At 56.8% G+C, this 20,587-nt stretch overlaps 1 protein-coding gene, 1 long non-coding RNA gene and 1 other non-coding gene across 3 annotated transcripts; 1 reads left to right on the forward strand and 2 right to left on the reverse strand.

Moving 5' to 3' along the window:
* The first annotated feature begins 4,279 nt into the window (after window positions 1-4,279).
* Window positions 4,280-14,165, forward strand: ST6GALNAC2 (ST6 N-acetylgalactosaminide alpha-2,6-sialyltransferase 2). The gene is made up of 10 exons (XM_039716322.1): window positions 4,280-4,755; window positions 9,891-9,983; window positions 10,103-10,160; window positions 10,775-10,949; window positions 11,655-11,820; window positions 11,904-12,042; window positions 12,208-12,311; window positions 12,464-12,547; window positions 13,070-13,169; window positions 13,357-14,165. The coding sequence occupies exons 1-10, from the start codon at window positions 4,631-4,633 to the stop codon at window positions 13,522-13,524; spliced, it is 1,212 nt and encodes a 403-aa protein (XP_039572256.1). The 5' UTR covers window positions 4,280-4,630; the 3' UTR covers window positions 13,525-14,165.
* A 1,493-nt stretch (window positions 14,166-15,658) lies between these two features.
* On the reverse strand, window positions 15,659-18,839 carry LOC120505617. The gene is made up of 5 exons (XR_005628261.1): window positions 18,782-18,839; window positions 18,084-18,163; window positions 16,947-17,030; window positions 15,904-16,029; window positions 15,659-15,741 (listed from the first exon to the last, which is right to left on the reverse strand). It is a non-coding gene; the product is annotated as an uncharacterized LOC120505617 (long non-coding RNA).
* Window positions 18,233-18,308, reverse strand: LOC120505703. The gene has a single exon (XR_005628283.1). It is a non-coding gene; the product is annotated as a small nucleolar RNA R38 (small nucleolar RNA).
* Window positions 18,840-20,587: the final 1,748 nt, after the last annotated feature.

Consider the following 20,587-nt stretch of genomic DNA (forward strand, 5'->3'; position numbering starts at 1 on the left):
ATCCAGTTGGACCAGAAAAACTATTGATAATAGGGGAGGGAGAACAAGATAAAGGAGCAGCCCTTGGCTTTGTTGTGGAAAAAGCACCAGCTGACCTGCCAGGAGCCCTCAGCTCCAGGTGCTGGAGCAGGGCCCTGCAGGTAAACAGCTCCAGGGGGTGCAGCAGGGCTCCTCTGCCAGGCTGAGCAACAGGACCTTGGGTGCTGCAGGGCTTCCCCAGCTTGGCCTGGCCAGCCCTTGGGGTGGGAAATTCTGGAAAGACACGTCCTGAGCCCTGGGGACATCCCAAGGCTCCCTCCATCCCTCCCCTGGCAGCCGTGCAGTGTCAGATGGGACCACACGGGAGGGTGGGCGAGGGGCTGGGTCACCCACCCACACCCAGACATGGTGTCCCCTCTCCCCAGCTTTGGGGACAGAGCCTGGCCTGACCCCAGGGACACGTGGCTTTGAGATTCCAGGGCAGGATCAGCTGATATCTGCTCTGCTTGGCCCAGAGATGACATCTTGGTCCAAGATGCCTTCTTGGTTGCCCAGGAAGGGGGAAGGCAGTGGTTTGCATCGTCACCCTCATTTCTCAGAGGTGTTTCTCATCTCTGCACCCCTCCTGGCATAGCTCAGAGCCTCCAGGCTGCCTCATGCCAGTGGAGAGGGGATGGCTTTTGAACTGTGTTTGAATTTTTGAGCCCTGCTCAGTGGTCCAGGGCTGGCCAAGGGCTCTGCCATGCTCAGGCACCTGGGCCAGCAGGGCCAAGGGGAGAGAGCCAACACGAGCCAGCCCAAGCCACATGCTGCCACTGCTCCTGAGGTCCCGACCTGCCACCTCAGCCCATGGCTCACCCCAAGAACCTTCCTGCTTTGGGGAAGAGCAGGAGGGGACTATGGGGTGCCACACTGGCACAAAGATCACAGAGTCACAGAATCCCTTTGGCTGGAAAAGGCCTCTGACATCACTGATTCCAACCTTTGCCAACCAGACCATGGCACTGAGTGCCACATCCAGCTTTTCCTCAAACCCCTTCAGGGACGGTGACTCCACTGCCCATTCCAATGCCTGACAACCCTTTCTGAGAAGAAATTCCTCCTAATGTCCAGCCTAGACCTCCCCTAGCTCAGGTCTATGTCCTCTCATCCTGTCACTGGTTGCCAGGGAGAAGATCCCCAGCTGGCTACACTATGGACTATGTCCTCTCATCCTGTCACTGGTTGCCAGGGAGAAGATCCCCAGCTGGCTACACCCAGGGACTTGTAGAGAGTGACAAAGCCTCCTCCAGGCTGAACAACTCCAGCTCCCTCAGCTTCTCCTCATGGGATGTGTGCTCCATACCCTTCACCAGCTTTGTTGCCCTTCTCTGAGCAGTTTTGCTGCACCCCCTGAGCCTCTTTCCCCCCCTGCAGCCTGGGGCTGTGGGCAGGAGGGCAGAGCCCAGCCCTGAGCATCTCTGATCCTGCAGCCAGCGTCCTGCTGCCACCCTGCTGTCACCCTGCTGTCACCCTGCTGCCACCCTGCTGCCAGCTGGTGCTGCAGCCAGAACCCTGCTGCCACCCTGCTGTCACCCTGCTGCCACCCTGCTGCCACCCCCATCTCCAGGCATCCTCTGTGTGGTCACTTCTCCTGCCCTTGGTTGTAGAAACACCTACAAATCCAACACAAAGCTGAGCAGAGTGTGGGGAATTCCCTGACCCGTTGCCCCCGGGCCAGGGGAGCTGTGGCCGAGCTGCTCCCGCTGCCCTGCAGGCAGGGCCCTGCGTCACCTCCCGGGACATCTGCTGATGAATTCTTCATGCTGCCACGCAGCAGCCATATGGCCCCCGTTCTCGGGGCTGACACAGCTCTGCCTTTCAGGGACCTGCTCGGCGAGCAGGTTTTTGGCACTAGCTTAAATGTACCTCTGACCCGTGCTGAATGAATTTGGATGTGTAAATCCTCCAGGAGATTTTTGGAGATCTCATTCTCCCACCTGCACAGTTCATCATGGCAAAGACCATGAGATTTTTCCTCTACCAACCTGTGGCTGGCAGCCAGCTGGTGCAAAATATGTTTATTCTCCTCTTGTGCTCTCTAGCCACGGGGAGGGATTGGGCTCTGTTTCCAAGTAATCACTGGAATAAAAAGCCCAGGCTAAAAATGACACTTTTTGGTTTCCATTGTAATTTCTTTTATGTTCTTTTCCTAATCTTTATTTGGCAACTACCATCCTAAAAGGTTTTTCACACTTATTTAACTTCTAAATTAAGCACCACTTAATTTTGGGGCATAGTCCAAAATGCATTGTAGCACAAAACAAGTAGAGCAGATGAAGAACTGTGCATCTCATTTTCACCCTGCTGAAAATAAAACCAACAGTAGAAAACCACATATCATGGAAACAGTGAGATGTGAAGAAACCAGCTCCTCCAGCCCTTGAAGCTGCCACTCCACCAGCATTTGCATGATTGGGCCATAAATGTTTCCAAATGGCAAATTCCTCACTTTCCCCAGGTCCATTTCCCCTGGATCATTGGTCATCCATCTGGAGCCAAGCCTTGCTGTGTCCCTTGTGATTTTCTCGAGCAGTTGGTAATAATTAGCTGTGGTTAACGAAGGGCCAGAGTCAGGAGCACGCGAGCCAAGGCACCGGATCAGAGGGAGCACATCCAGCAGCGTGCAAGGCAGACCCGGGGTCACACAGGGTGGGGACAGCTCCAGGCTGGGGCACTCTGAGCAGGACACCACACTCAGCCGTGAGCTGGCTCTGAGACTTCCAGAAAATGCCTGTACCCCGAGGGCTGGGAGCAGCTTTTGGTGAGAGAGGCAGAAAGCATCAAACCCCTCCACTGATGCACCCCCATTTCTCTGAGCTGCCTTCTGCTGCTGGGGTACATGTGACCCCCTCTTCCTGCCTGTTCTTCCACAGCTTTAGCTCCAGCTGGGCTTTAAGCTCGATCTCATCCCTCTGTGTCCAAGTGGCCGTGGTCTGTCCTGTCCTTCCAGCTGCTCTCTCCTTCCCTGGGACAGCCCGTGCCCAGCCAGCCCTCCTGCCACAGCTGCCCTGCACACAGCAGGGAGGGTTCCCTGCAAGTTTGCTTTGAAATCAGCCTGGTCCCCGTCCCTTTGTGGTGTCCCTGGGGCAGTGTCCTCTCTCCCAGTGGGACAAGGCCAGCAGTGGCAGCACTGCCAGCCTCAGGCACTGAGCTGCTCCTGTGTGTTCCTGGGCACTTTGTGGATGCCAACACGGTGCCATCCCCAACAGCCAAAATTCCCACAGGACCAGGGCTGGCAATGGAGGGATCTGGAGTAATGGAAGCAAGTGGAGATTGAAGCAAACTCCTGTTAAAATTTGTTTTGCTTTTATCTTCCTTTGAACCTGTCTAGGCAGGCTGGAAAGGAAGAGGGGAGTGGTTGGATCTGAGGGGATAAAGGAGAGTTGGGGGAAATGCAGGCACAGTGTGGCCAGGGACAGGGATAGGGTTTGGGCCCAGGTTTTGGGGCTGAATAATGCAAGAGGGTATTTGTGCAGGGGCTGGAGGTGTGTGAGAGCCTGGAACAACACGTGAGTGCTCAGGGAGCCACGGGCAAAGGGTTTGGATGGAGCAGGGCTCACCAAGTGCTGCTCCCTGCGTCTGGTGGCTTCCTAAAATCCAACCCCCCAAAACCCCTACAGCTCAACTGAAAAGGCTTGTCTGCCTGCTGAGTCCCTTCCCCCACTGCCACAAACATCTTGGTATGCATATCTTTCGGTTCACAGGCTGGTTCTTTCGGAGTTGAACTAAAATAACACCAAGATATTCTTTCAAAAAAGAAACTGGAGCACATCCTCTCCGAAAATACCAAAATAATTCATGCAATTTTCCCCCCAAACCCGTTTCTCCTTTCCTCCAACCCAAACTCTTTGTCGAGCTTGCCACAAAGCTCTGAAAGGTTTTGTTTGCTGCAAATGCAGGGGATCCATTCGGTCAGAACCCCAACCGTGTCCCCCCTCCTCTTGAGTGGCAGCACCCCATCAGTGTCCCCCTTTTTTCCCCCACATTTATCCCCCCTCCTGGCGGGTTCACTGGGTGGCTGCAACAGGGTGCTGCTGTCGGAGCCCCGACTTCAGAGCCTGCGGTTTCTGAGGAGCACAAAATAAGAATAATAACAAGAATGAGCGGATATGCTCGGGGGTGGCACCCGCCGGGTGTCCGTGCGGGTGCAGCCCAAACAGCCACGTGTGTGAGCCAGACAAGAAAGTTACAAAAAGGGGAACCCCTGCTTACTAGCAGTGGGTGGGTGGATGAAAAGGAAGTTAAAAAAATTAAAAGAAATAAAGAAAAAAGAAAAATTAAGGAAAAAAAAAAAAAGGAGAGAGAAAATTAGGGTTCCTTTCTGGTCTGGGTAAATGTTTAATCCCCAGCTCGGAGAAAATGCAGCTCAAAAGTGCTTTTTTTCTCAGCAAGTCTGAACCAGTCAGCCTGGTGCCTCCTCCCTCCGGTTCACACCCTCCCTCCCACCGCTCCGGAGGAATATCCCAGCCTGCTCCCAAGCGCGCCTGGGCACCGGGGGCAGGACGGAGCCAGCTCCCACCGGGCTGGGAGAGCCGAGGGACCGGGAACTTTGTGTGCCCGGGGCTGGCTGCCACCCTCCCGCGAGGCTCCGGGGGCTGCATCGGCCGGGATGGGGTCCCCGCACTGGAAAAGGCTTTGCCTTCTGCTCCTGGCAGGTTTAACATCCTCCCTGCTGCTCTACAGTCACTACCACGCCACGGTGGAGGTGCCCACCAGCCCGAGGATCATAGCCAGGTGAGGGGGGACGGGATGGGACAGCGAGGCGGGGATTGCAAATCCCGTGCGCTGGGATGGGGAATCGGGGTGCCAGTGTGGGCACCTCAGGGTTGGTGATCCCCGCTCTGCCCCGGCCGGTTCGGGAAACAGGCTGGCAGCAGGCTGTGCCCCTCTGAGTCCTGCCCACGGCCCCCAGCCGAGCCCAGCGCTGCCCGGAGCGGACCCAGCTGTGCCCCTCTGAGTCCTGGCACCGGCTGCTGCCCACGGCCCCCAGCCGAGCCCAGCGCTGCCCGGAGCGGACCCCAAGGCCATGGAGGGTCTGCAAGGGTCCCTGCATTGGGTTGGACCCCTCCAAGGGTTGAGCGCATCACAGTGCAGAGAAACCCCTGCGGAGTGGCTGGGTCCAGCCCCGATCCCACCGCGTGTTCCCGGCGGGCTGGTGCGGGACCCGAGCCCGCTGACGCAGAGAAACCCCTGCGGAGTGCAGGGACGGCTGGGGCTGGGTCCAGCCCCGATCCCACCGCGTGTTCCCGGCGGGCTGGTGCGGGACCCGAGCCCGCTGATGTCCCGGGGGAGGTTTGGCTCCCCACCGAGCCCCCCTTGCAGAGGCTGCCCCGGTCTGGGATCCCCGGGCTGCCCACGCCGCTCGCGAACTCGGGGCTGCAGCGTTTGCCAAACTCCAGCAATTTGCAACTCCGCCTTTGTCTGCTTTCCCTGCCTCCTCCAAACGTCCCGGAGCCCCTTCCCGAGCCTGCCCCGAGCCCAGGGCAGGGCTGCTGGGCTGCCCCGGGAGCGGGCAGGGGATGGAGCCCGCACGGTGCTCGGGCTGCGGGACCGGCTGCCCTGTCCCCTGCGAGCATCAGGTGCTGTGGGTGTCCCCACCCCTCCTCGTGGGTGCCTCTGGGTGCCATCGGCGTGACAGAGCCCCACCGGAACGGGGGATGCTGTGGGGAGCGGGGCCGGTCCTGCACAGGGTGGGATTTGCAGCGGGATTTGCTGAGGGTGCAGCCGGATGAGCTGCCCTGGGGTTCAGACCTGCTCTGTTCCCCAGCTGGGAGCTCTCCTTGCCCGATGCCAAAGGGAGAGGTCCCCTCTCCTGCCAGGCTGGTGGATCAGGGGTGTCTGCAGCAGCCCGGGCTGGCTGTTGGCTCCTTGCACCCTCACCGTGCTGGGTGTGCAGCCTTACCAAAAACTGCCCGGGGCAGCCACAGCTGCGGTGTGAGCAGCTCCCCACAAAGAGCTTGATGTCCACGGGAGGGGAAACTGAGGCCCTGAGGGCAGCAGAACGTGCCCATGGCCCACGCTGGAGCTGGGAATGGAAACCAGCCATGCCCTGACACAAGGTCTGTGGGTGTGGAGAAACCCATGGGATGGAAGCAGGGAGCAGGTTCCCCCCACCACAATCCAGCCTAACCCTGCCTGGACCTCCCACAGCCCCAGGTCACCTTCCTTGGAAAGCCAGCCCAGGCTCCAGCTCCTGCCTGATGGGACCAAGGGTCAGCTTGTCCAGCCCCAGAAAGGGGCCCAGGGGGAGGTAACTCAGAGCTGACCTGTGCTCCAAAGCTCTCCTGGACTCTCCTCTTGGCTTTAATTCAACTCCTAAAGCTAAACCCAAGCCAGAGTTCTGCCTGTTTGCTTCAATTCCCTGTCTTTACAGACGTGGCACTGCACGAGTGCTGCTCGTCCCAGCAGAGCTCTGTCCCTGCAGGAGCTGGTGCTGCCCTGCTGGCTGAGTCCAGAGCTGGAACTGGGCTGGCCATTTCACAAGGCTGAGGTGCCATCACAGAGCACTCATTTCCTACTCTGCAAGAAGGGACAGGAGGGTCAGAGTCCTCGCCTGTGGGTGCAGGTGACTCGGTTTCAGCAGCAGGTTTGTGTGAGCAGTGTCTCCATGCAGAGGGGCAGGGGGATGAAGGGGATCAGGAGGAAGCTGATCTCTGATGGATGGTGGCTGCTGCCAGCACCAGGTCACCCCAGGACCCCCACAGCAATGCCAAGTTCCCCTGCAGTTCTGCACAAAGCTGGTGGCCCCATGGAAGTGGGCAAATTCCCTGTTCCCTGCAGAGCTGGGATGGAGAGAACCAAATCCCCTGGGGTTCAGGTGGGCACAGCCCTGTCCCACTCCCTGCCCGTCCATCTCCCAAACCCCACTGGTGAGCTGCTGGCTGCACTCGTGGCTTTATTCTTAGGGCAGATGGGATGAGCACAGAGCTCTGCCCAGCCTCGCTGTGCCACTCCTGCTGTGCACCAGGGGAGGATGCTTCTGGAGCTCAGCCCTTCAGGGTGAGATGGAGCCAGAGCGGGTTCTTGTTGCTGTTTTGGCTCCCTCCAATGTTTCCGTGGGGCCCTGGGAGTATTTGCTGAAGATAAGGCCGGAGTGTGTGCTCACAACACTCACACACAGCGTTATCTTCCGGAAACGAGGGATGGCCTTGGACCAGGAACGTCATATTTGTGAATGTCACGATGGTGAGGGAGCGCACCCAGCCTGGGCCGGCTCTGCTGCCACCGCCGGTGCCCAGGCAGGGGCAGCCACGGCTTCCCGCAGCCCCATTGTGCATCTGTCGGTGCCGGGCAGGATTGTCATCTTCTGAGTCAACCAAGCAGCACGAGGTGCTTCACCACATCCTGGCAGGTGACGTCAAAGCGCTTGGCTCCCGTCACGCCGCCGAGATGCTGTTTGGTGGGGGGCCGGCTGCCCCACGCCCTTCCCAGCAGGGTTTGGGCAGCAGCAGTGCTGGAGAGCTGGCTCCAGCACCCACGGCTGGCAAGCGAGTGCAGGGAGGTGCTGGCACTGATTTATCAGTTCAGCACAAAGCCTGCAAGAAACGATGAGCAGGTGCCACCCACTGTGTCCGGCCATGGGTGGGGCTGGGGCCCAGCTCCCGTGGAAGGTCAGCAGGAGCTGAGCTGCCAGGCTGCCTGTGCCCACCTCCCTCCATCCTGGGCACAGCCACAGATCCCTGGCAGCTCAGAAAGTAGTGCAGCACCCTGGCACTGCCACTGCCCAGGGCTCTGCCTTGTGCTGCAGGCACTGGGGGAGAGCTGGGGAAGGGAAAGGGGAGAAACAGGAGAGGGAGAGCTGGGGAGGGGCTGGGTGGGCAGAGACGTGCAGGTTCACTGGGGCTTGTGAACCTGGTGGGAAGGGCTGGGGAGGTGGTGGGGCTGGGAGAGGCTGCTTGGATGCAGCTGAAGCCTGGACATGGTGGGTGAGGGTAACAGCCCCAGGGTTTGGTGGGGGCTGCACCTCTGTGGCCAGAAAATGGGTGGGTGGGCAACCCAGGGGCTTTGCACGCAGGGACTTCAGTGCTTGGCAGGAGCCAGCTCGGGGTTGGAGCAGGGAGGTTTCCCCAGCCCCATGTCCATTGTTGGGGGGTGGCTGGGCGCTCCCTGCACCCCAGGGCAGTTCCCCAGGGCTGAGCCCACTCGGGTCCAGAGCTGTGGGACACTTGTGTGGAGAGCTTTGCCCTGCAGGATGTGCTGTCAGTACCTGGGCTGAAAGAGCAGCTCCCAGTGTAAGCAGCAGGTCTGGTACAGCCTCTGATGGCCTTGCCCTTGCTGTGAGCAGACCCTGCACTGCCCCCTGCAAGCCAAGGGAACAGGCAAGTTTGCTCAGGCTGGGATTAGTTGGATGATGCATGATAACACCAGAAAGGCCCTGCAGAAAGCTGCAGCTCTGCATCTCTCTGGGATGGCTCAGTTCCATCTTGGTGGACGCCCTTGAGGATTTTTCCTCCCTCCTCTCTCTGCCTGCTGAGGTGGTCTCAGGGTGAGCCTCAGGGGTGAGCTGGTGGGGGCCCCACTGTGCTGACCCCTGGGCTGTTTGGTGTGCTGGGGGCTTTGCAGGGCCCTGCTCCTGCTGGAACCCATGAGACACCAAGGCAAGACACACAGGCTTGATTTAAAATCTGCCCTGCTCCACTGCTGGGGCTCAGCACCCTCAGCATGCCCTGCCCAGAGCTGGCAGTGCTGGCATGGTGCAAGGAGGGTGCTGGGAATAAACTCTGCTGGGTGCTGCCCATCCATCCATACCTGGGGAGATGCTCCAGCCCCCAGGCAGGGTGCTGGGCTGTCCCCCCATGTCATGCCATGCCCCCAGAGTGGCGTTTGGGTGGCAGATGGGTTTGGATCTGCTCCTGGGCAGGGCTGTGGGTGCTGCTGGTGTTGACATGGCAGGGACAGAAACCCAACTCCTGCTGTGCCCCTGTGCCAGGACACGTCATGCCAGCAGGGCTGGGGGGGGTGAGGCTCCGCTCCCCACCTGCCTTTACCTGTCCCCAGGCTCCCAGGCAGAGATCCTGTAACGAGGCCGTGGCAGAGACAGAAACCCAACTCCTGCTGTGCCCCTGTGCCAGGACACGTCATGCCAGCAGGGCTGGGGGGGGTGAGGCTCCGCTCCCCACCTGCCTTTACCTGTCCCCAGGCTCCCAGGCAGAGATCCTGTAACAAGGAGCCCTTGTCTCCTCCACAATAGCCCCCTTCTGGCCGCAGCACCTGCCGCCCCGGGGCTCTGAAGGGCCTTTCTGTGTGGGGATGAATGGGAGCCTGTTCCCCTCCGGTGGGCTCCCACCTCCTGCTCGCCTGCCCACCCCCAGCCCAGTGCCCCCCCAGGGGCTGGGGCAGCTCAGCCTGGCCCCGTGGGGCTCAGGGCACCCCAAGTTGCTCAGGGTGGGCAGCGCCTGGTACTAGTGAAGGATCAGGGCATGCCCCAGCCACCCCCATGGCAGAGGGTGTCCCATGCACCCCGAGAACCTCCAGAGCCCAGTTGCAGATTGCTTCTCCAATAGGACAATTAAATGTGTCCTGCTGGCCTGTCCAGTTTATTCCAGCCCGGTGCTCTTGGGACTCAGGAGTGGTGGGATGGTGGGAAGAGCCAGGGGTGTCTCAGCAGGAGTCCCCCAAGGCTGCAGGCTGGGCTGGGTGTGATTTTTGGTTTATGGGAGTCCTGGAGGTGGGACCCACCAGAAGACGTACAAATCCTGCATTTTGCAAAACCTCATCTCTCCACTTGCAGATGGGCATGGGTGGGCACAGCAGTGGTGAGTAGGAGATAAATGGAGGGGTTGTGGTGCTGCCCTGTGGCTCTCATGGGGGGGGATGTCAGGGTGCTCAGTGTCACCTCCTCAGCTGAGCCCTCACTTGTCTTCTCCCAGCTTGCTGCAGCCGGGGCCGCTGGTCCTGGCTCCCTCAGGGACACCACAGGGAGCCAGCAGCCACAGGTGGGCTCTTGGAGGCAGCTTGGAGAGGTAAGGAGGGAGGATGCTCAGCCATCCTGGCAGGAGCTGGGAGGGCCCTGCCCACTGTGGGCTTCCCCAGTTCCCAAGGAATGGATTTTTAACTCTGCCATATGTTTCCCCCATCCCAGTGGGAATTCCTTCAAGCCCTCTGCTGAGCTGGAGGAGCCGGAGCCCAGCAGAAAGCAGGTAATCACTAGCACAGCACAGTGATGTCCATGGTACCCCTCTGTGCTGGGTTTTGTTGGTTGAAGGGCCGTGTGGGGAGGCTGAGGAGGAGCAGCATCCTCTGGAAGGGGTTTACAGAGGAGCAAGCTTGTCCATCCACACAAGAGGTTCTCCCCAGGCCTCCCTGCTGCATTGCCCAGTGTGGAGGCTGGAGGCAGCATCACCACCCCCATCCAACCCTGTGACTCCTGGGCCAGCAGTCCAGGCTGGAGACTCATGGGGATGGATCGGGCCCTGAGGAGAGCTGTTACTGTTGTGTTCTCACAGAGCAGAGCCCTTCAACAGGTTGCCCACACCTGAAGGTGCTGAATCTTTCTGCCCTCAGGTGACTCTAAGCCCTGGTTCTGCCAGCCCCACTGAGCTGGGTGCCAAAGGCTGTTCTGCAGCACAAAACCAAGGCACAAGGCAATGCCCTGCCTGGGTGACCCGGCAGAACATGTGATGGACAAGGAGCATTTCTGTCCCTGGGTTTGTTCTCACCTTGGTGCCTGCTGGGGGCTGGAGGTGTCACAGGGAAGGCAGAGCCAGGCTGCAGATTGAGCAGGGATCCTCCTTTCCTCCTTCCTCCCTCCCAGCCCAGCCCCTGCCTCCACTCTGTAATGGCCAGAGCAAATGCAGACCCCAAGTTTCGGGACATCTTCCGCTTCAACACCCCGGTGCTGATGTGGGACCAGCACTTCACCCTGGAGACCTGGGACAGGCTGAAGACTCGACATGTCCCCTATGGCTGGCAAGGCTTGTCCCTCGCAGGTACAGACTCAGCTGGGATCTGGGGCAGCTTGAGGGGACTGGGGAGCCCAGAAGGGACTGGAGATGTGGGACAAGGAGCCCTGCAGAGGAGCCAGGAATGTTGATCTCTTCCCACCCCACCTCCCGAGGCAGAGGGTGCGGCTCCTGCTGCATCTTGTGACATTTTCCCTGAATAAAAGCTCCAGTGTGTCTGTGATTATTAACTGGGGCCGGAGGAGCTCGGACAACCAGCTCCATTGTTGTGCATGCAGATTGTTTCCCTTCCCACCCCAAACCCACTCTCTGTTTTCCCTGGCAGCTGCCAGCTTCAATCCCTGGGCTGGGAAGCGCTGGGAACGGCGAGCAGGAGAGAACCAGTGGCATTTGCAGAGACATCACCAGGAGGGGATGTGGCCAGCACAGGCAGCAGCATCTGGAGATATCTGGGTGCATCTCTGTGCCTTGCACAGCCTTGGGTGGCCTCTGCTTGTAGCAGGGTTAGGAGCATGGGGAGATAAGAGATATGAGGAGGTGACACCAAGCTGGGAGAGGAGAGTCTGTGTGGTGCCCCCATATCCCACCTGCAGATCTCTCCTGCACGGGGGTGGTGTGAGTTTTCTTGGTGCTGCTCCTGGCTGTGCTGTGCACACGCTCACATGGGTTGGCACACACACCCTTTTTTTTTTTTTTTTCCCTGCTGACTGGTCTCATCCTGCTCCATTCCAGTGGTGGGCAGCACCCTGCAGCTCCTCAACGCCTCGGCCAACCGGCACCTCTTCGACAGGGCCGCCTTCTCCGGGGGCTGCGTGCGCTGTGCCGTGGTGGGCAACGGTGGCATCCTCAACGGCTCGCGGCAGGGCCAGGCCATCGACAGCCACCACCTGGTCTTCAGGTGAGGGTGAACGCCAGGCAGGATGGGGCCACGGGTGCTGGGAGGTGCCAGCCCTGGACACGTGTTCTCTGCTTTTCCTGCAGGCTCAACGGTGCCGTGATCAAGGGCTTCGAGGAGGATGTTGGCACCAAGGTCTCCTTCTACGGCTTCACGGTGAACACCATGAAGAACTCGCTCGTCTCCTATGAGGAGTATGGCTTCACCCAGATCCCCCAGGGCAAGGTGAGACCCTGAGGGCTTGTTGGGGACTTGAATTGAGTTGTTCCTTCAGGCTGGGCTTGCTTCTGAGACCTTCTCCCCATCTTGAGAGCCCTCAGTCCTTGCCTGCAAGCGTGGGCCGTGTCCCCAAACCCCCCTCCAAGTGCCCTGTGTGTGTCCCTGCTGCAGGACCTGAGGTACATCTTCATCCCCTCGGATCTCCGTGACTACGTCATGCTGAAATCAGCCATCCAGGGCAGCCCCGTGCCCGAGGGCTCGGACAAGGGCGACGAGTGAGTAGCTCCCCAAGATCCCCCCAGCACCCCCAGTGATGCAGGCATGACTCGCCTGTCCTCTCCCCACATCTGCCCCTCCGGGGATAAACCCCAAGGAGCTCCAGGACTCCCATAACAAAAGTTCTGCCCTTCTCCTTGCCTTGCTGCAGCCCACAGAAGTATTTTGGACCGGAGGCATCTGCGGAGAAGTTCAAGCTGCTGCATCCTGATTTCCTGCAGTACCTGACAGCGAGGTGAGGGTGATGAGCACTGTGGCTGCTGTCTGGCTCTGCTCCGGGCTGGACTCAGACCACCTCCTCCCCCTCTGCTCATTCCAGTACAGACCAGTAGCTGCCCAGCATCAAAGTGCAGTCCCAGTCTCCCCTAGACACTGGAACCACCCCTGCCCTGCTGTTTGCACACAGGGCATTGGCGTCTCTCCCCTGCCATTCCTGTTCACTGCAGCACAGCTCACATCCCCTCCTACACCTCCCTGTGCTCACCTTGCTCCCATTCCCCAAAACAAATTGCATTTTGTCCCAGTCTAACAGGAGCAAAGGTCCCAACAGGATGGTCTTTTCCTGCCTTTTGGGGTTGGGGTGGCTCCAAACAGCAGAGGTGCCTTTTACCAGCCTCTGAGCAAATGAGAGCAGCCATCAGAGAGCCCAGTGTTTCACGCAGTGCTCCTGCCTCACTGGGCACTGGTGGCACTGGAGAGGGCTGGGGCTGGGGGCTGCAGGGCTGTGCCAACCCCACAGCCACCGTGTCCCCGTCAGGTTCCTGCGGTCAGAGCTCCTCAACACCCAGTACAGCTCCCTGTACATGCCCAGCACCGGCGCCCTCATGCTCCTCACCGCGCTCCACACCTGCGACCAGGTAAGGGCCCACGGGGCCACTGCTCCCCTGGGGAGAAGGAAATCCCCCCTTTGGCTGCTGTGCGGTTCCAGTGTATCCTCGTGGCTGTCCTACATCTCCCCTGACCCTGAAGGGAGTGCTGTAGTGATGGACCACCCGAGGTGAAGCCTTGACCCTTCCTCTGTCTGCCCCACCTCCTTCCCCACAGGTGAGTGCCTACGGGTTCATCACGGACAACTACGAGCAGTTCTCAGACCACTACTACGAGGTGGAGAAGAAGCCTCTGGTGTTTTATGCCAACCACGACATGATGCTGGAGGCGGCGCTGTGGAGGAGCCTGCACCGCGCAGGGATCATCACCCTCTACCAGCGCTGAGGCCGGAGCTGCCCCACAGGGGCAAGTCCAAGGACTCTTGTGGCTCTTCTCCTTCCTCCTGAGGGTCACCTTCTCCCTCCTGAGGCCTCTTCCCAGCTGGCCCACGGAGCAGGCTTGCTGCACCACAGCCGGCAGTGATGTGAGGATAAGAGGGCAGCTGGTGCTGCTGGAGGAATGTTGCATCTCCTCAGGGATCAGTGTGGTTGAACATGGCCTTTGGGGCAGCCAGAAGCACCACAGCTGTGGCTGTGCCCTGCCAGCCCCGTGAATGTGGGTTTGGGGCAGCAGTGGCCCCTGTGGAGCACAGGAGGGGCAGGGTGATGCTGGAAGAGGATGCTGGAAAATGCCCTTCACCTTAAAATGGTCACCACCATGGTGGGACCACAGCAGGCAGGATAAACCCTTGCACTGGAGCTCAGGTGACAAGAGGTGACATGTCTGGAGAACACCTCTCTCCAGAAAGTCCCAGCTGTGTGTGGATGTGTGCCACGTTCCAGAAGGATCTGTTTGCCTCCCTGGTCAGTGGCACAGAGAGTAGGACAGACACACTGGGCCCTGTCACTGTCCCCTTCCTGAGGTCTGGTGTTTTCTGACAAGGAAGGGGCTCAAAAGCCACCAGCTACAAGGAGGGTCACAGCAGCTCAGCCTTTCTTGAGGTCTGGTGTTTTCTGACAAGGGGCTCAAAAGCCACCAGCTACAAGGAGGGTCACAGCAGCTCAGCCAGGACACCAGGAACACATCCAGGCTCTGAGCCCAGAGGTGGCACTGGCCTCAGCCATGTGTGGCACTGGCCTTGTCAGCCTTTTCTTGCCCAGGGACTCCCTGGTGCCTCTGAGAGGCAGCCCCACACCAGGTGGGTCAAAGTGATGGTCACTCTTAATTTCCTTCCCCAAACCCCAGGGGAGGGGAGGGTCCTGAACCCTCCAGATGTCCCTCACCCACCAGCACTGCTCAGGGAGACCCAGCTGGGGCAGCTTCTCCAGCTGGTGGGGGCTGCAGACAGAGCAGTGTAATCCAAGACACTTTCCCACTTTGTGTAATTACATAAATGTTGAATGATTGTTTTCCTTAACACCTGTTTCTGTTGTTTTGATGAACTGGGTGGGGTGAGACCCCCGTTTACCTCCCACAGCAGAGGAGCAGTAACAGGGATAGAGACTTCAACTGGGCAACAGCAGGTAGGGATGGAAAGCAGTTTAAATCATGGAGACTGAAGGCTCTAAGCTCTGAGCACAGCCCTCTTCCACTTGGAATGCTATTTACTGTGTGAGGTTGGTGTACAGAGATGACAAAAGATACCCTGGCCCTGAGCCAGGGAACCTCCAAACCCCCTGAAGCTCCAGCAGGCTGCTTCCAGCTGGTTCAGACACAGGTTAGGCTCCAAGCCTGTTCCAGATGTAATCTCTAGCTTGGGGCCCATCTTGTGTTCCCACGTCTCAAATTAACCTTTGTTCCCATCAGAGCCACCTCACACTGGTACCACAGCAGCCTGTCAGGCCTGTTTGGTGTTCCCAAACACTCAGCAAAACCTTTCATGACACGAATGAGCCTGATCCTCACATCTCCCAGCCAAGACACCCTGAAACCTCCTCAAACCAGCTCTGGCCCAGCCTCAGGTGACATCAGCAGCAGTGTGACACTCGGGGCAAGGTGAGCAGGATGGGGCTGTCGTGGTGCTGCAATCCTGCCTGGAATCACCCAGTTCACAGGAACTAAACAGTGAGAACCACAACGAGCACCTTCCTTCCTTTCCCCTTTCAAAAAGGGACATTCCCAGCCAAGGGTGGAGCTGGAGTTAACTCATTTCAAAGACTTATTCATGGCTGTATTCCCAAGAACACCACAAGAACCATTTGGCACCAGACCTCAGCCATAAGTTGGTTTTGTCACACTGTTCCCATGAATTACTTCTGGGACACTGCATCTGCAGACACTGAACTCTTTGTTATCAGGTTCCTATGAAGGGTAAACTCACAACAGCCATTTCAGGAAGGGTTTTAATCCAAATCCTTCATATCAGCACAAAACCATTTCTGTCCAAGAAGAATCAGAATCATTACAGTTAGAAAACACCTTTAAGAGCATGCACTCCAACCTTTACAGAAATAACCAAATAAAACCCAACTTTGACTCGTTAGATTTTCCACAACTTATTTTATTCTGGAACAGAAGAAAGCAGGGAACCACTTTTTCCTCCAGCCAACTGTAGATCAGGTCCTGGTGAAAAAAAAACCCAAAAAACCACGGTATCAGAGCAGCTGAAAGTTCCTGGTTTGCACTATTTAATGTGGAGTACAGATCTCAGCAGACAAAACCTTGCTCCCACCCAGACCAATGGCACTAGTACCCAAATTCTTTTTGGATTTAGTGGTCTCTTACCATGGTGTGGCTGCAGCAACCACTGAGCAGTGAGGAGGAGCCTGTGGCTACACACAGGTGGCCATTTCACATGACAAATCAGCAGTCATTTGTGGCATCCAGTCCGGAACAATCTTCCTCCCAGATCTGTGGGAAACCACAAACCAAGGCTGTAACTGTTCTCCTAAAAAAGTCCATTCTGAAACAATTCCTGCCCTTCTGACCTCAAAGCACTGAGTAGCTTTTACTTGTCCCATTTATTATCAGGCTGCCTCTGCACTTTCTTTCCCCTTGGAAGTCAGAAGCTCCAGGTGCTTGTCCCAGGGCCTGATGCTGCCTGGGAGACAGCAGTGCCTGATTTGTGGTGCCATTCCCTCCCCTCTCACAGTGCTCCCTGTCACCAGCTCTGCTGGCCTGTCACAAGCTGTTATTGACCTTCTGCAAACAAAACTGAATTCTGTTCAATAAAGCGTAAAATCATTTAGCAGAAGGCAGCTGTCAGCTGCCCAAGACAAAGTGCTGCTCCAGCCTGTGTGTTCAGTGACTGTACATCAGGGAAGATAAAAAATGCATTTCTTATCTGCCCTTCAACCTGTCACTGTTTGCACAGGGAACTTGAAAGCTCCTTGCAGCTCTAAACTGTGCTATGACAACAGCAGCTCTGCAGCTGTGCCTGGGACTGCACCTGGCACAGGGTGGCAGGGCAGGGGACAGATCCTGTCACACTGGTGCCACTCACACCTCTGGACTCTCTGCAAGGGGCAGGGGACCCACAAAGGGAAGTACCTGAGCCTCAGTGGACATTTTCCTCCTCAAGCTGAGTGTCAGACAGGGATAACACACATCACAGGCTCAGTGTCTGTCCCACCCCAGGCTACACAAACCCCTCATGTTCCCCAAAACCACACACAGCACAGATACACAGCTGTTCTCCCTGGGATTTCTCCTGATAAACCTTCAGAGATTAGGCTCACCAGGTGACTCAATGTGCCTACAGGGCTGGCATGTAATTAATGAATTAAAAACAAACACACAATACTGAAGAATTCAATTTTCTTACCAACCTGAAGCCCAACACAGCAGCTGCCCTCTGGCCAAAGCTGCCTTTGGGCAAGAGCAGCTCCAGGATTCTGCAGGACCATTTCCTCCTAAATACAAGTTGCAATGAACACTGTTAGCAAAAGTACTTTAAATAAAGTCACCTCTCTTCCCCTCACTTCTCCTGAGAAAAAACCCAGCACTGGATCACAGAGCAAGAATTAAACAGAAATTCACCATTCAAAGACAGGCAACTTTTGTCTCACAAACTTAGCAGAGCAGAAAGCTGTCCCCCAAGACACAGAGGAGCACGTTTGCCAGGGGGCTGTCTCATTCACAGACAAGAAACTTTGGGAGGTGGATGCTATTTAAATCTTTGTTTAGGGAAAAACCCCACCAGCCCTGAGACATTGGTGGTTTAGACCCTTTTAAGATGTTTCAACTTTACTTTCTCCTCATCTTCCAGAAACCTCCCAGTCCAACTCGTTCCTTGCACCCAAGAATAATCCACCCATGGTGCAATTTGGGTTTATCCCAAGAAATGCATTCCTCAGCCCTAGGACAGCCACATCCCCTCAGGTGACAGGTTCCTCAGGGTGTGTCACTCACAGGATGACCCTTTGGGGCAGGTGAGCTGCACCTCCCCACCCCCAGCAACCTGATGAAAGCCTGAAACTGTCCCAGAGCACCTCCAGGCAGGCAAACAGAGCAATTATTCTGTCACTAGGTCTGTTTCTGAGACAGATACAGTTATGAGATGAGCTGTGTCAGGTGTCTCCATAATGGGCTGTCATCTAATCCCTCCTACCCCTAATCCTTCTGCTCTGGCTCATCTCTGACCGTGCTGACAAGCAGGTGCTCTGCTGGGCACCAACACCACTGAAATTCCCATTCAATCCACGCTGCTTTTCAGCTTGTGCTCTGTGCCAGCCAAGGGCAGCACACTCGGCTGGCAGCTGTGACAAAGCTACAGCCTTTATTGGCTTAATTACATCCATCAATGTAATTAAGCCAATAAAGCTTTTATATCTTTTATATCCCCTCCCAGGAGCCCCAGGAATTCAGGAGGGTATAATTTGAGACAGCAGTGAGGCTTTCTCCCATAACCCTAGAGGAGAAAAAGAAAACCAGACTGTGCCAAGCCAGATGCTGCTGTTTCTCACCATTGTGAAGGTGCACTGTGGGTGAATCAGCTCCCCAGTCAGGGGAGTGTTTTTACCCCTTCTTGACACGGTGTCATGCTCTGAAACCGAGAAAGGGGACAGAGTTAGTTCAGGTACCAAATCATCCCTTCACCTTTGTGTCTCTAACACTGAGCCTCAGAGTTACACTTCCACAGAGGCAAGATCCAATTCAGACAGGGATAACTTTTATCATCACTAGCTCAGCTTCCAGAAGAGATAAAGAGCAGAGGGCCATCCCACATCGCAGATCTGTTTCTGCCCTCGTGGCTGTCACCTCCTCACCCGGGCAGCACCAATGGCAGCGGCTACACCCGGCCGCACCGGCGGGGTCTCGGCCCGCTGAACGCCCGCCTCGGGGTGCTGGGACACGGCCCCGGCTGAGCCGCACCCCCAAAACGCTGAGCACGGCTCGGCCAGCCCGCGGTTCCTGGCGCAGCCCCGTCACAGCAGGGCCGGAGCCCGCAGGGCCCAGAGCCCCGGCCTCGCTCTCTCCGTCCACCATGGCGGGGAGAGGGGCCACCATCACGCCGCCCCCATGCAGCCCACAGCCCTCGCCGAAGCCCTACTGGCAGTTCCGGCAGCTTACGGGAGATCCCCACACACCATCCGGCCGTCCCCGCGCCCCTCGAGGCCGCCGTGCCCGCGGATGGCGGCGGATGGCGGCCCGGCCCACTCACCACACGCAGCACCGCCGCCATGCTGGCTCAGAGGCTGCAGAGAGAAGGGCGGCCGCGGGGGCTCATGGGAGCTGTAGTCCTGCTCCGTGAGGGCGCATGGGAGCTGTAGTCCGGCCCTGAGGAGCGCGGGGGCTGACGGGAAGTGTAGTCCCGTCCCTCAGGAGTGAAGCGCGCTCCTGGCCCCCCTCACCACACTCCTTAATGGCACTTACTAATTATTTATTGAATCTTCGTGTACTCTGTTCACTAGGGAGACACGTATAATTGTTCTTAGTAGGTCGAAGGCTTCAAAAGGCTGAATGTGCGTTAGCTCATGGAGGAAGGGGCTAATTAGCTGGAAATCAGGGATTAGTCAGAGATTAGTTAGTAAATGTATGTGCTGTGCTTTGAATGTCCGATGCTTCCAGGATGTTCTGTGATTGTCCTTTGCTGTTAAAAGGACATGGAATCCACAGGATCCTATTTAGCTTATACATGAAACTATAAATGAAATTATATGAAGCTATGGATGATTCCATTTAGCTTGTACATGAAGTCGGTGTGAACATTAACAAAGTGCAAACACAACCGAGGAGAAGAAACATAAAAACTGCTAATATCTACTTTCTTGCCCCAAAGGCTTATCCATCCTCGTGACAAAGAGCTCAAGTGAATGGGAATGGAGAGACAAAAAACCAGAATCTGAAATCAGCCAAGTCTGAGCACAGATGCCAACCCCAGTGCCACATTTCAGAAATGTCTGGGAACAGTGCAGGAAGTGCAGGATCTGTGGTCCCCTGGGGTGTTTGGAGCAGAGGTGTGCTCTTGAACTCTTTGCCCTCCAGAATGGCCCATGCTGTTTCTTAAAATTTCTTCTAAAAAGTCAACGGGCTGCAGGAGACTTTAAAAAAAAAAAAAAAAAAAAGTGCAAGAAGGCCGTAGAGAGATACCAAGGTGCTGTGATAAATAATCTGCTCCCAACAGCAGCAGCTGGCTGTGGTGTTCCCGTAGAGAGATAGGTGCTGTGATAAATAATCTGCTCCCAACAGCAGCAGCTGGCTGTGGTGTTCCCCAGCCCTCCATGTCCCCCCTGGGTGCAGAAACCCCAAATGTTCTCCTGGCTGGGAAGAGCAGAGTCCTGGGCTCTGACATGGGGACACAAGGGTCTCCCTGCCCCACAGGAGCCTGTGGGATGAGTGTTTGGCCTGGTAGGGAGGCAGATGATGGTACAGAACAGCAGTAATTAGCACAGCCTTCGTTGAAGCAGCCTTTGCTCCGTGAAGATTTGGCTGGCGATCTGCCTGGCTGCTTTTAGCATCCTAAAAAAGCAAAGATAACCCATCTAATTCAACTAGAATTAGCCCTTCAAGGCCCCAAGGGAGGCAGGTTTTAAAAAATAAAACTAGTAAAATCCCCCTTAAGCAGAGTTCAGATCCCAGAAGGAGAGAAGATGTGACTTGGATGTGCTGAGGGATTTGCCACTCTTGATTTTTGGGTGGAAGCTGCTCAGCCCACAGAGCCTGTTGTGCCTATAAAAGGATAAGCTCTGCCAGGTACCAAGTAATGAATGGACTCAACAATTAAAACTCAGGAGGACAGCATGAGCTAAGGGTGCAGTGGATTTGATGTAATAATTCGTGTTTGCAGTGTGCAGATAATGGTTCCAAGGATATCCTGGAGTCAGAACAAAGACTCTGGGTGAAGAGGGATAGCCTCGCCCATGCCCACGCTTTCCTAATTCCCTGCAACTTTGCCTGTGTGGGAATTAATCGGATTTTCTCAGCTCTTCCCTTTAGAGGGCGGCCATGTCCCGCAGATCTCCAGCAC

This window comes from Passer montanus, unplaced genomic scaffold (genome assembly GCF_014805655.1).
Source record: "Passer montanus isolate IOZ18808 unplaced genomic scaffold, ASM1480565v1 scaffold35, whole genome shotgun sequence".
NCBI classification, from domain to species: Eukaryota; Metazoa; Chordata; class Aves; order Passeriformes; family Passeridae; genus Passer; species Passer montanus.